We start from the raw sequence: 15,510 nt of genomic DNA, 5'->3' as shown, positions 1-15,510 counted from the left end.
ACACTGGCTGGGTGTTCAAGGAGCGTCCGGAGAGCTGGGAGGCTGAAGCAGAGGAAGGGGGCTAGGGAGTGGGGACTGAGATGATGGAGGGTTAGAAGGTAGGGCTCTGCAGGTCACAGTATGGAGTCTGGCTTTTACTCTGAGTAAGATGGGAAGCCATCAGAGGTTTTGAGCAGAAGACTTAGTTGATTCAAATTATGTTTTAACTGGATTGCTTCAACTGCTGCATTGAGAATATTCTCGAGTTTGGGGTAAGAGCAAGGGTGTAAGCAGGGCAGTGTGTTAAGAGGCTGTTGAAATTATCCAAGTGAGAGATGACTGTGGCTTTGGACCAGGGTAGTGGCAATAGTGACAGTGAGAAGTGGTCACATCTCATCATTGATTTGGAGAGCATCATGTAGCCGTTCTAATCTGTTCAACTTAATTGTCTATAAAATCAAGATTATTTTTCTTCACATCTTGAAATATTCTCCACTGTTTCTCCTGCCATAGGGAGGAAGCCCTAATAGCATAATTAGGAAAACCAATAACCCTTACAGTGATATTGCACAAATACTGTTCCTATGTTCATGGGAGTATAGTACGTGGTTCCTATCTACCTTCATAAAGGAAGTTCAGTCTTAATATTGATATTTTTCAAGGCCCTTACCAAAAATATTACCAATGAAAGACATTATGATCATTTTTTCCCTTTTTTTTTTTTTTTTAGCACAGTCAGGGAAATGCATGACTTCGTTCATTTGGCCATCTAGGTAAAGAGATATTCTAACGTGTGTATTAACCTATTTTGCCCTCATATAAGTGCCTTGTCGTAAGCTCACGTAAGCAGAGATAAAGAACTCATTATTAACCATAGACTGGTGAGACGGGGCAAGTTTGGCTTTAGGTCAGACTTTTGCTTAAGGTCTAACCCGTATATTAACTTTTATACAGAATGGGAGGAAAATGAAAAGTTGTTTTCCTTCAATATTCTATTATCAAAGTAATTTTATTTTATTCCTCTGATGCTTATCAAAAGATGTCTATTAAAAAGTTTGTGCTGATCTTGGGATTCAGAGGTAGGAGCCAAGATAGGATTCATGGATTATTCATTTTCTCATTTAATAAACATGCATGAATTTTACGTTTTTACTTTTTTTTCATTCAAAGAGCCAGGTAATTTGCTGTCTGACTAAGGACTGGACAGTTTTTCCACTGAATGAATGTTATTGGAAAGTGTGGTCAGCTTAGCCTCTGGGAAAGCTTTGTTCCCGTGGGCCCTACTTGCTTGCTATTTGAACTCAAATACATTGAAGCAACACATACATAATCTAGGCATCAAGAATTGAAGAACCCAGGTCAGGAGGTTTAACAGGCTCAACTCGTCAGCGTTGGCTTTAGCAGCAAATACAACAACCAACCAAATATTCGATTTGTCTCTGTTCTGTAGGGTTGGGTGGCCATACTGACTCTCAGATTCTGGTGTGTTACTCTACTGACCTTCCCATTTTTAATCAAGCTCACTAAAGCAGGAATGAGAATTCTGTGGATTCTGTTTACTAATGGCTTCTAAAAGTCAACTGGTCACCTTTACGTTCAAATTTAAAACATCATCAACAATGATTTGATAACCATAGCTTTTGGAAAATTATATTTGAACTATGCCTTTATAGCAAAGAAAATGATAAATATTGGGCAGTGTTAGTATCTAGTAAAAGTTGGCCACGTGGAATAACAGAATTCTAGAAATGGAAGGGGAATCAGTGATCATGCAGTTCAGCTGCCTCATTTTACAAAAGTCGAAACTGAGGCTCAGAAGTTTGACAACCCAAGGTGTAGGCGGATTCCGCAGAACCAGAAAGGAAACCCAGGTCTCCTTGTTTTAACTCCAGTGTTACTGACTCTTAGTAATTTTAATTTCAGGATTCATATTGACTGAGATGGTTAACTTGATTTAACCTGAAACTTAGATTTCAGAAAAAAATGTAAATTAAATATGCACTGATAATTTCAGCAATTTGCAAAACTTGGAGGTCTCTCAGGAAACACAGAATAAGATATTTCAATATGGTATCCTGGGTAAAGAAGGCATTTTTCCCCACCTCATAATTAAATTTGAAAGATTCCTACAGCAAACTAAGAGGTTTCTAATGAAGTACTAAGCTGCATTTAGAGTTTGAGCAATGAAAGGATCTTTGTTCTCATTTCAAAAGGTTCCAGTGCTGAACAATTTGGCTCTCAATACAGGCATGTTTTAGACCACCTGCAGACTCTAATCTACGCAAATTTATTTGGTACAAACTTTCTTCTACGTCACCTTATTCAATTTAATTCCAGAGAGGTTTAGCAGCATTAATAAGAGAACAGCTGCTCTCATGGGGGCTGCCCCAAAAGGAAAAAGAGAAAAGTTGAGCTTTTGTTAGCTTCTTCCCTGTGAACGCACTACCGTGAACCTGTATAACTTTTGGATGGAATAATCACCTTGAGCAGTAGAGCATGTGCTGTGACTGATTCAAGTCCATCCTTCACCCAGTGATCATCTGTAACTCGCTTGACTCAAAGGATTAGGTTAAAAAGTATATTAACATGTAAAGATTGAACTTCACTACAATAAAAACAATGTAGAAATAGACAAGTAGATAGCTTTGATAGAAAAGTAATTTTAAAGGTTTGCTCTTAAAAATTGAATGGATTAATATATTTTATTGATTTCTATAGAAAGAATTCAGATTTTTTTTTCAATTTTATTTTATGTATATATTGCCCTTGTTAAGAATCTTATAATTGAAGAAATTGGTGTTATGCTCCAGGGCCCCGTGCCCTCTGCCTGTACACATGCCCCTCACATACCTAGAATGCTGCCAGCCCGTTCTCCACCCAATGTATTTAATTCTCATAATTTACCTCTCAGCTCAAATGTCATGTCCTTTGGAAAAAGTCTTATCTACTCCCTCACAGGTTGAGTACCTGATGTTGCCACACTTTGATGTGTCAGAGAGAAATTGCACTGCATACTTGTTAAAAATGGTAAGGAAGACTTTCTTCAAGACTATTAAAATAGGAGAGAGACATTGGACTCAACTCCATTGAAAACAAAGGCAGGAGAGTTTTTACACGCTGGAATGAGCTAAGGAAAAAGTATTGAGGATCTTAAAGGGGAGTTAGTCAATGTGATTAGGCCATTTTTGTTTGCTAATTGGTGCTTATTGAAGTTAGGCTCCTTCCTACCCACAGAGATCGGTGATAGGAACCCTATCTTTTCGTTTTTGTCTTTTACCCATTTTATTTTATTTTTTTACATCTTTATTGGAGTATAATTGCTTTACAATGGTGTGTTAGTTTCTGCTTTATAACAAAGTGAATCAGTTATACATATACATATGTTCCCCTATCTCTTCCCCCTCTTGCGTCTCCCTCCCTCCCACCCTCCCTATCCCACCCCTCTAGGTGGTCACAAAGCACCGAGCTGATCTCCCTGTGCTATGCGGCTGCTTCCCGCTAGCTATCTACCTTACGTTTGGTAGTGTATATATGTCCATGCCTCTCTCTTGCTTTGTTACAGCTTACCCTTCCCCCTCCCCATATCCTCAAGTCCATTCTCTAGTAGGTCTGTGTCTTTATTCCTGTCTTACCCCTAGGTTCTTCATGACATTTTTTTTTCTTAAATTCCATATAATATGTGTTAGCATACGGTATTTGTCTTTCTCTTTCTGACTTACTTCACTCTGTATGACAGACTCTAGGTCTATCCACCTCATTACAAATATCTCAATTTCGTTTCTTTTTATGGCTGAGTAATATTCCATTGTATATATGTGCCACATCTTCTTTATCCATTCATCTGATGATGGACACTTAGGTTGTTTCCATCTCTGGGCTACTGTAAATAGAGCTGCAATGAACATTTTGGTACGTGACTCTTTTTGAATTATGGTTTTCTCAGGGTATATGCCCAGTAGTGGGATTGCTGGGTCATATGGTAGTTCTATTTGTAGTTTCTTAAGGAACCTCCATACTGTTCTCCATAGTGGCTGTACCAATTCACATTCCCACCAGCAGTGCAAGAGTGTTCCCTTTTCTCCACACCCTCTCCAGCATTTATTGTTTCTAGATTTTTTGATGATGGCCATTCTGACTGGTGTGAGATGATATCTCATTGTAGTTTTGATTTGCAATTCTCTAATGATTAGTGATGTTGAGCATTCTTTCATGTGTTTGTTGGCAATCTGTATATCTTCTTTGGAGAAATGTCTATTTAGGTCTTCTGCCCATTTTTGGATTGGGTTGTTTGTTTTTTGGTTATTGAGCTGCATGAGCTGCTTATAAATTTTGGAGATTAATCCTTTGTCAGTTGCTTCATTTGCAAATATTTTCTCCCATTCTGAGGGTTGTCTTTTGGTCCTATCTTTCTTAATAATTGCATTTCAAAGGGCTGGCTCCCAGGTCCTTGAGAAAGATGTTTCCTGGGTTGTCAAACTGGCTAGAGGCTGGGAGATTTATCTACATTACCAAGGGGCAGAGAAAGAATTTGCAATTACAAGTTTTAGATCAGGGTCCTAGTGTCTGGAAGAAACCTATCTGAATTTTAGTGAAGATGAGGGGAACATTAAGGCCATCTTGGTCACTTATCTAGGTCCATCATAAAACATAGCATGTTTATTTCAGTTCTGACCTTCTGGGCCCTCTCTCCTATAGATGGTAAGCTCCTTTAAGGCAAACTCTGAGACTCATTGGTCTTTGTTTCCATAGCATCCAGAAAAATGCTTATCAGTTAGTAGGTGACCAATATAAGCTGATTGATGGGTCCATCTCATGAATAAGATAATGAATATAGTAAATTTTTTTTTTTTAATTCTTGCTTATGAGTCTGCCTGTATCCATTTTCCCCCCCCACCCTGGCATTCATCCAACTTAATAATTTCCTTATGTGTCTGTATGGTTCAAAAGTCATTCAAAATAATTCAGTGTCCTTTTTCTGAACTATGTTTTAAAAATTGATCTTATCATCTTTTAAGGTACAAGACATTTTTTTAAATAATAAAACTGTTGAAGGAATCATTAGCACTTCCACAAAAATTTTGGTGGAAATTTTGGTGGAAAAAGCAATCGGCTTTTTTTTTCCTTTTTTTTTGTTATTGTTACCATTTTTTTTTCTTTTGTTTTTCCTTCCAGATTTTACATGGTAAATCATTACTACTTCATTAAATAAATTCAAATTTCCTTGCAGATCATCCTGGTAACTTGTACTGTTAACTCTTTAATGCAGTCTCAGATCAGAATTTCCTGTGGACCACATTTTCATACTTTTATTATTTTTATCATCAATCAATCACTTGTCAACACTTCACCATGTACTTGGAATTGTGGAACAGAAACTAGAGAGGACATAATTCATTTAGTAAACTCTTACTGAATACTAACTAAAGTCTGGAGCTTTGCAGATATATACGCAAAAGGGGGAAAAACTTCTGTCCATAGAGAAGTTTATAATCCAATGTGAGAATCTGTCTAACTAACTTCCAAATTCTCGGCCTATGTCTAAAATGGTCACTTGAATGAAGGTACATTACATTCTGTGCTTAGAAAATAGCTTCTCCACTTGGAGGTCTCCCAGACACTTCATGTTCAACATACGCCTCAAGTCTGCTCATCTAATGTGCCCTTTCTCAGAACATCTTGAACAGCCACTCAGCTGTTCACGTCAGAAAGCTCAGGGTTGTCTTTGATTCCTCCCTTCTTTTTTCCTTACATTTAACCGGTTGCCAAGTGCTGTTGATTATACCTCACAAATGTATCTCACATTTATCTACTCACCTTCGTTTCCATTGTCCCCATCCTAGTCCAAGCCACCATCATCATGCAGCATCCTCCCAGCTAAGTCATTTCCCTCTCTTTCTGCCACCTTTCAAAGACTTTGTACAACTCAGTGTAATTGTCCTTACTTGTTTACTCTCTATTTTCCCACTAGAGTCAAAGCTCCCTGCTAGAGGAGTTTGAAATTAATTTTTTAGTCCACAGGAAACAGAACAGTACTATCAAAACTGTCTTTTTTAAAAAATCAATATTGTAGACTTTTGTGAGTTGAATTGGTTGACAAAGCAGAGGAACACGTAACAAGGAATTATTCCAATAATCTATGTGGCAAATCTTGAGAGTCTGAATGGAGTGAGAGTAATAACTCCACGAAACATACAAAACCTTGTACTGGACGTTACGTTACCAGATATTAAATACTGTTCACAGTACGTCTCAATGATATGTTAATGGTTCATGCCATCTTCCTCTTATTTCCCCACTCTCAAAAATGATTATTACAATATACACATCAAGTGATAGATATATGTATCCATTTGGTACTTGACCCCTATGAATAGGGGAAAAAACTGTCCCATACTCAACACACAAATAAGTAGTCTAATTTGGTGTTTTCTCAGGAAAGAAAACTTTCAAAAGGAGAAAAGTCTACTGCCAAATAACTCAGCACCTTCTGCAGAACCACAAGATGTGGAAGAAAGTCATTGAGGAGGAACAGAGGTTGGCGGGCACAGAGGATCAGTCCCTGGACCAGTCCCCCCAGCAGCATCCCTCAGACCAGATCCAGGCCATCAAGGAAGAAGATGAAGAAAAGGGGAAGCCAAGAGGAGACGAAACCCCAACCCCAAAGCCAAACCAGTGACAACGGATAAATGAGCTACGTTTCGAAACAGAGTGACTTGTCACAGACTCTTTTCAAGCCAGCACAACACTTAGACACAACACTGTAGAAATATGAGAAGATGGGCAAACGGCTATGGCATTTTGGGATTCTTTGCATTTTATGTGTTTATTTTTACAGTGAGGTACATGGTTTAAAAAACTCTCACTCAGAGAAGCTTTCACATTATAACAACACCAGCTTCTAAGGATTTTTTTAAAGGAAGAAGTATACATGTGTGTGTGTATATAAGCTCTCACATAGATCCATGTAAAACATATTCACAGACACACACGCAGACACACAGACACACCGAAAAGCCGGGATTCCTGGCTCCACGATTTAGTAACATTCATGTTAAGATATATAGTGGTCACTGTGATATAATAAATCATAAAGGAAAAACAACTAAAGGAAAAGAAATTCCAAAGGAGATGGTGAAGCTTTAGCCGGGAAGCAGTGTAGCAAATGTAGGTTACGACTAAGAAGCTTTTGCTCTTAGTACTGAGGGATGAAAGTTCCAGAGCATTGTTTGAATTCTTATACATCCTGCCAACATTGTGTGTGTGTGTGTGTGTGTGTGTGTGTGTGTGTGTGTGTGTGTGTGTGTGTATGAGAGAGAGAGATGGAAAGGATGCTTATGTGTATGTACATTTGTGTGTATGTAAAGAGAGATTTTTGTGGTTTTAGTTGTTCATAGCATTGCTGCAGCAGACAACTCAGCACATGTGAACAAACAGGATGAAGTTCGCTCTGGAGAGTCTTTAAGAGGCAGCCATCCCAAACGCCTGCCTCTACTTGGCTTCAGTAAAAGTCCCTCTGCAGAAGGAGGGGATTGGCAGGCTGGGGGAGGGGGCCACGGGCCTGTGCATCCCTTCGAGGCTCTCTGTCACCAGCCTTAAACCAGGAAGACTGAGACATTTTCCAGCCTAGTCGCTGAATGAATGTATAGGAGCTGTTTGTCTGTCTGTCTGTCACTCACCTAAAATCAAATCACCACGGAAGGGGATGGAAGTCTTTAAACAGAAACACCTCAGAAGGAGCTGAAGTCAGGTCTTTTCATCGGGTTACAGTTCTAAAAGGTCGCCAGAGAAGGCCTGAGAAATGGCTCGTAATGGGGATCGCCTATGTCTTAATTTGCTGCAAAATGTGCAGTAGAAAAAGAAAAAAAAGAAAGAAAGGAAGGCAAGCAGAAACCCACTCTGGGATAGCTAGTGAGTGAGTGAGAGATGAAGGGGGAAATTTCAACCTAGGGTTTGGTGTTTATTGACATAGTGAAAGCCTGATTCTTGGCACCTGGTGAAGATTGGCTTTTGGGTGGCAAAGGTTGCACGGACAACCCTATTGTACTGCTGCACTCACGGTGTGATGGGGTGACTTCTAGCTGTAATCTGGCCCATTGTCATGTTTCTTTTGGCAGGGAAGACTTGAGGGATTTGGGGGGACTGGGCCTATCATTGACAGTCTTTTTTTTTTTTTTTTTTTGGTTTGTTTATCTACACTTGTTTATGCTGTGAGCCAAACCTCTATTTAAAAAGTTGATACTCACTTTCAATATTTTATTTCATATTATTATATTTGTCATGAATAGTTATCTTGATGTAAATATAAAGATTTGATAAAGATTTGTTTTTGTTTCTGTAGATAGTCAACTCTTTTTTTTTAAAGGGAAAAGGGAAACATTTTTATAAAGTTCTATTTTAATCACCATTTTTATACATTGTAGCTCTCTCCAAGCCCAGTAAGAGATGGATGGTTCATTTGCATGGAGGTCTGTGAACACCCACTCATCTACCTGTTCTAATTTAAATGATAACCGGATACAGTTATTTTATGCCAATTAAATGAGGATGCTGCAAAGAATGTTTTTTCACTAGCAACTCTGGCTAACTTTTGGGTAACTTCTGGATCCACATCTCCCAAGCGAAAGACTTTTTCTTAAACAATGAGAAATGTTTATAATTGGTGTCCCTTTCTTCCCAACACTTTTTGCTTGTAACATTTCCTTTGATACTATATCCTGGCCTGCTCATCATCTAAACAACCTTAGCTTCAAGTAAATCTTGCTTGTGATTTCTACTTTTTATTTCCTCTCAAATCATAGAAAAGAGTGTTTACATTAAAAATGCCTTCATTTCTCATAAATGGATATTCTTCCCTTCCAAAGCAATGATTATACAATAATCCATGGCATTTTTTAAATAAGGCAAAGATAATACAATCCAAAATAAACATAGTTTCAAGGCAAATTTCCCAAAAAGTAGGAAAATATGAAAAGGATCAAACAGATGCAGATTCTACCTAAATAATGAGAATAATTTTTTTTTTTTGAGTTAACATCAGGTCTTCATTATTTAGGACTTACGGAGTTGTTTTCCATTTTTTTAGTATTCCCTGTGTGTCTCTATGTTTGCAAAACTTACTGTGAGTCAAATACATTTCCCCAGTGAATTTATTTTCCTTCCATGGCAAATAACAGAAGGGGGGAAAAAAAGCATTTATACTCACATACCTCTTGTATCTAATTACTTAACAAAACTAATCTTTCCCCCTGCTCCAAATGCCATATGTCTCTAAAATAAATGTAAGTCCAGGAAAAATCTAGGTATGGAGCAAGTTAAATGGCGACGGAGTAGTTATACATTCATAACCATATATTGGTGGCTTCCTCAACGCTCCATGACCCCAAGTAGGGGCCCGCCTGGCTGCCAGAGTAGAGGTCTAAGCACACTAGCTGGTTTTTGTTTTGTTGTTTTCAAGTACATGAAATAATCATGGCCAAAGCAGTAAGAACCTCTTCATTCCAGAACTGTGCTCACCAGTCTAGGCAGATTAATCATTTTTTTCCTTCAAAGAAAGATATATTGCCAGTGTATTAAAGCTAAAGTCAGTTCAAGAAAAGGAATGGCGATTCTTCAAGCGCTTGACTTTCATACACACCCAGTACATCCCACAGGATGCCGAGGGACATGAAAAGATGTTTTCTGCTAGTGGTGGTCTCCCCGTCCTTGGTGACAGTAGTATTACTGTGTTCACTTCCAACTCCAGAGCTTGCTTCCTGTAGTGCCCGTGTATTTGTTGCAATTCACTACATTTTTATATGAGCCTAATTATAGGTGCCATTAGATAAACTCAGGTCTTTCAAATGAAGGAATGTCTAGCCCATTTAGGGAAAAGAATTGTATGGACAGTCATGAAGCTAATGGTAGGAAAAGTTGGAATTTGGTGGCCTTGATGCTAGTGGTTGCTTTCTGTTAAGGAAAAGACCAGGTATACTAAGAATGTCATCGATGGCATTTCCAGCATGCCGATAGAACGTCTTTCTGGTTATCGATCTAAGCCAACCTTGAGAATATTGTTTCCTTGGTGAAAACACCACTTCAGCATATTTTAAAACTGTAAGTTATTTTTGTCATTTATATAAGACCTGGTTTTGCTCTTAGTCAAAGATGAAGACAGTAGCTCTGTACAGGGATTTATCTACATCGGTCTTCACCTGAGAAGTGAAGGAATTTCCTCATATTATGTTTAAGAAAATACCCACTTTCTAAACACAGAACACGAAATTATGTCTGTTCCGTTTTGATGGAATTCCAGAACAAATCCTAACCATTGCAATCTCAGTAAAACTAAAGACGACGGTATGTCAAGCAGACTTCATATTACATGTATAATACGTATTGCAATTTCCTCACACCCCTGCCTCTCTTGATTTGCAATGTCCTGATGTCCCCTGTCACTTTCCCAGAGAACTTTCTTTGAAGGTAAAAGCTGTGCAAAAGGCATGAGACTCAGGCCTATTTTTTGTTAAAATGATGGAAAAACATAAATTATTTTCTAAGTAATAAAGATATGAAAATTATCATTGTAAATAAAGTCTAAAGCTTGAAACGACTGCTTTACAAAAGTGAACTATTTGTGTGATGAACAACAACTAACTAATGAGAAGTAAAGAATCAAATTATCATTTCTATTCTGCTTTAGGAGGTATTTTTGGTGCTTCCATATCAGTATGGGGATCTCCACTGTCCCTGTCATTCAGTTTTTCTAAAATAATACTGAAAGCCACAATAAGGGTCTTATTGTCCTTCTCTTCCATCCTAAGTCTGATTCCCACTTAATACTTTTCCTGGTTTACATGCAATTTTGGAAATAAACTGCCTTTGCAAACGGACAGAAGGCTCCAGTAAAACAGAGTTCTGTAAACTTTCATAATCTACAGTAAATCAAATTCTCCATATAATTATAAGCTAATGGGTGTGGAAAAAAGCAACAAATTTTCAAACGCTAATGGCTCAACTCCAGGTATTTGAGCACTAAAATATCTATATACTCTGAAACCAAACTGAGTTCCTTTCAATTGCCTTCTCTCCTATCAAGCAGCAAAATACTTTATAACCAGTTCTAAGTAATTCATTTCTCTGGTGATTTCTCTATGAAGTAAAACTATGACCTTGATGATACTGTCTGTCAGTCCATTTTTCTAATCTGTCCAACAAAATGGAACTTTAAGATTAGGAGACCAATTCACCATTTTAGGTAAAGAACATTCCAGAATTAAACTATGCTTAGCTTTTCTAATCAGAGGAAAATGTACCAGTTTTAGGTACTATGATCTTTACGTTCACACTACAAAATCATTCTAATAGCAGGTTAACAATAGTGACAAAAAATAATTGAGCATTTTGTTGCTAAATATGTTGGAAGACACAAAACTGAAGATTAAGCCATTATTTAGTTGGTGGAACTCAATATCCGGATTCAAAAATACTGATCTGCTATAGATTGTTTTAGTACAGATAAGACTATAAGGAATGGTGTATAGATGGAAAACAGAACTGGCTTTTGACATGTGCTTAAGGCTCTTATGAATCCAAATTCCCCATCTAAAAAGGCAGCTAGTTTTCCCTCCATATCATACTTTTAAGGTTGATTACATTGACAGGCATTGGTATCATGGATTTCTGCTTCCTTGAGGAGTTGTGGAGCAAAGAAGAAAAGGCAAGCCGCCTTCTTATTGATAAGAAACACTGAACATGTTCATGTTCAGACAGATTTCCTCATTGTTTTACATCAAGAAGGGATTCTTTAATCACGCAAATAATTCAAACAAAAATGCTTCAAAAAGAATAATATTAAATCATCATATGTAAGTACTACCAAGAATATTAAATTTGATTATTTGAAGCAAAGCAAAAAAAAATAATCAAATAAATTTGATTATTTGTTAAAATTTTTTAATCAATTGAAACCCACAAAATAATGTTTCGTGGTATAGAGATGCTAAACATTTTGATATAATCAGAGCTATTATGTAACAGAAAACTGTAAAAAGTAATATTTAATTATTTATCTAATTCTCTGCATGCTTCAGGGAGGAAAATATTTTATGAAGAGTCCAATAATACATGAAATAGATAAAAATAAATTTAGTCCCCATAATTTAATTAGATTTAGGGTATAAATTAGAGTCTGAATTATCCCAAGAAAGAGGAATGGCAAATCCAGCGATTTGTCACGGTTTAGGTTGTTTTAAAATAAATGGTTTACTAATGAAGATCATATTTTACTAAACTCTAACACAGTTAAGAACCCAAATACTTTCACTACTAAGAAAAATTAAATCTTATTAATCTTGACTTTCACAAAGGAAGCACTGACCGATCAATAAACCACATGCACTACATTCGTCTGCTAAGATGATCAAATGGTAGGTTGAAATTTGAGATTCACAAATAGAAAAGTAATTTAAATAGTATTTCACCTATCTCAAGTGAAACAGACACTATAGCAGGGAATTCTTTCCTCTTTAAAACAAAACAAAAAGAAAAAGTCAAACTTACAGGAGAAAAGTATGACTTATCTCCAATTTTCCTTCTCTAACTCAAAATTAGTAAAGGAAAAATCATCACAAATTCTCTTCTGCTATAATAAGGAGCAAGATGCCTTTCACCTCAAGTTTTAACTCACCACACCTAGTTTCATTGTGCAGCCCATGGTACTAAAAAGCAAAAAAAAAAAAAAAAAAAAAGCAGAGCTGTGGATTGGGAGTGAACACTACATAAAACTTAAAGGATCATCCCAGGACACCTCTTCATCTTTTCTGTGGCAAACCAACTTAGTTCTCAGTTATTCTCGAGTAAAGGGACTTAATGGATCCATATTTCAATCTTGACTTCCTTCATTACAATCAGCACTTACACATTTTGGAATGTGAACTAGCCCCTAGCGCTTGGAAACTGCTGCTTGAATACTTTTTGAAGGGAAGGATTTTTTTTTTTATTCTAGTAATTTTACTTTCTATATACTAGCAAATTATTCAGATGGTTTAATGTGAAATTAAAAGTAATTGTTTAAAGATGTTTTCTTTGTGTATATCAGCTGTTGGTTGATAGAATGTCCCTCACATTTCTTTTTAAAATTAACTGGTTATTTTTATGACTCAAAAACCCATATTATACCAGATATTTCATTTTAGCTATGTATAAGCATAATCCACTACTATAGTATTGCTATCTTTAAATAACAGCCCTGAGATATATATATATATATATATATATATATATATATATATATATATATCACCTGTCGGTGTGTTTCAATGGCTTGACTTTAAGTATAAATTTATTAGTTTAAAAAAATCACTATTTAATACTCTGTAAAACATGTGCATAGGATTTTTACCATATTATATTTGCTTAAATGGTGGTTTTTTTTTCCATTTGTGAATATCAGTTCATTCCTAATACATTCTCACAGAAGAACGCGTACCATTTTTGTTTCAACAAGAACAGTTTGTTAGTTGACAGGCACTGGAAATAAATATCACTGAATCCAACTACCCCCTGATTTTCTTCCTATAGATTTTTTTATCATACGAATCACAAAATGAAAATTGGTGCTTTTATAGACATTCTGAAACTCTCAATGCAAAATAATGAAAACGAGACTCTCCCTGGCTTCCTATAATAATATTAGGATATGCAACTGAAAGAACTTTAATTTGAATTCAGAGTGTTTGAGGTTTTGGATGGTTTGGTTAATTTGATTTGGTTTTTGGTGTTAAAATGTGTTCTGATTCCTGATGGGGCAGTTGTTCTGATCAGTCATTACCTCCTCCTGACAAAAACTTTCATTGGAAAGTTCAGATTAGCATATCCCAAATATTTGTCTCTGTATTATTTGTAAACCAGAGTATTGGATTAATTTAGTATTCCTATAAAGCAATATTTTCAAATAACTGCCAAAGTAACAGTGTAAGGGATGTCATTTGTACATGGTAATTTTTAACAATGTAATTCTCATCACTCTCAACAAACCTGAATATGTTTGTTAATAACTTTCCAAATTTATCAACTTTTAGAAACAAAAGAGTGAGGCGTTGGACTTAAGTGATCATTTCGCAGTTGAAATAAATCTTGTCCTCTCACCTGTATCTTGCACTTAATATATGTAGCAATACTTTGTATCATCCTATCACAAATATTTGTTGTGACTCAGTTAATGGCTGATAAATATTTTGTATAAAGTAGAATCTGTACAGAAAAATATTAGATAAGTTGTATTTATTTTTATTATTTTTTAGCTTAGACACTATAAATGATGCTCCTTTTTGGCCAGAATTACTGGAAGTGCCTCTTGGTTTTACATATATATATATATATATATATATATATATATATATATATATATATATATGTGTTATAGTAAATATATACTCAAAGTTAGTAGAATTGTGTCACATATGATCAATGTGGATGTTACAATGTGAAAACAATGTATAATATAAATATAATTCTGTGGTATCATGTTTGATGTAGTCATTTGTACAACCCAAGTCCTCCATCCACTTTTGAAGGCATCCCTTCTTCTCATATCCAAATGCAGTAGCCTGTACCCAGCCTACACTGTAATGACACATCCATTGACCCTCCTACAATTTCGAAGAACTCCTGGAGACTTCTATTCCCATGGTCACATCCCTCTCCCTGTCTCTGATGAATTCTTAGCTGCATTAATCTTCATCTAACTTTCTGCAGCTAAGCTGTGCCCTTTCTCTAATAGAATAGTTAGCACCAAAACCAAGATAACCAGATTTCTAATAGTCAGCTTCAGGGTCCTGTGAAACACACAGTGCTGCCATTTATACTATGAATGCTACAATTTATCCTATCAAGTTTGTCTGTGAATGCCCAATATACAGGATATTTGGTTGTACAGACTCAGAATTGTTTTTGGTCTACATATATAAAAAGCTTTACAAAATTCTGAATGGTTTGAAAACACTCAAATATAGTTCTCTGAAACAAACAAAAGCAAAATGCAATTTCTACCCAAAGTTCCCAAGGAGTCAATTCTTCAATCTACACACATTGATTTCCCGATTACCTATGAAACAAAATTCTAATGTCTAAGCCTGTTATATTCAAAGTTCCCTTCACTCAGGCCTCAAACCATGTCCCCATCAAAGGAACCAGCCATTAATCATTTATATTTCTATATCTTAGGCAAATCAAATTAGTAGGGGATTTTCACACTCTATAAATACATTTTCTTTCTCCCTTTGTGCATACACAAATTCTTCCAACTACACGCAGCACAACAGAGCAAGATTGACTATGTCTTTTTGAGTTCTGGATTCTATCCCTCTCCCAGGGCTTTCCTCTTATGGTGATGCTCTGGTCCTCAGTGGAAGGGAGACCATAACTAGGTCCAGTCTGAACTTTCATCTCCTTCCTGTGTTTAGGTACTGTCAAACTGGCCTTAGGTAAGGAAAAGTTAATTTACATGATGGGGTAAGAGGTGATGATTGGTAAGCTCTAATGGAGCCTGAGATC

General features: G+C 36.4%; 1 protein-coding gene across 4 annotated transcripts in view; it reads left to right on the top strand.

Moving 5' to 3' along the window:
• Positions 1–14,358, top strand: part of PDE3A (phosphodiesterase 3A) — a 316,494-nt gene extending 302,136 nt beyond the window's left edge. For all 4 annotated transcript variants that reach the window (XM_030841282.2, XM_060306004.1, XM_060306003.1 and 1 more), the window contains one exon: positions 6,414–14,358. In XM_030841282.2, coding sequence (XP_030697142.1) covers positions 6,414–6,655 — 242 coding nt within the window. In that variant the 3' untranslated portion in view covers positions 6,656–14,358. The remainder of the gene's footprint in view (positions 1–6,413) is intronic.
• The last annotated feature ends 1,152 nt before the right edge of the window (positions 14,359–15,510 follow it).

The sequence above is a fragment of the Globicephala melas genome, chromosome 10 (assembly GCF_963455315.2).
Source record: "Globicephala melas chromosome 10, mGloMel1.2, whole genome shotgun sequence".
Taxonomy (NCBI): Eukaryota; Metazoa; Chordata; class Mammalia; order Artiodactyla; family Delphinidae; genus Globicephala; species Globicephala melas.
The sequence above is the reverse complement of the archived record's forward strand: the minus strand, read 5'-3'. Positions and strand labels throughout refer to the sequence as shown.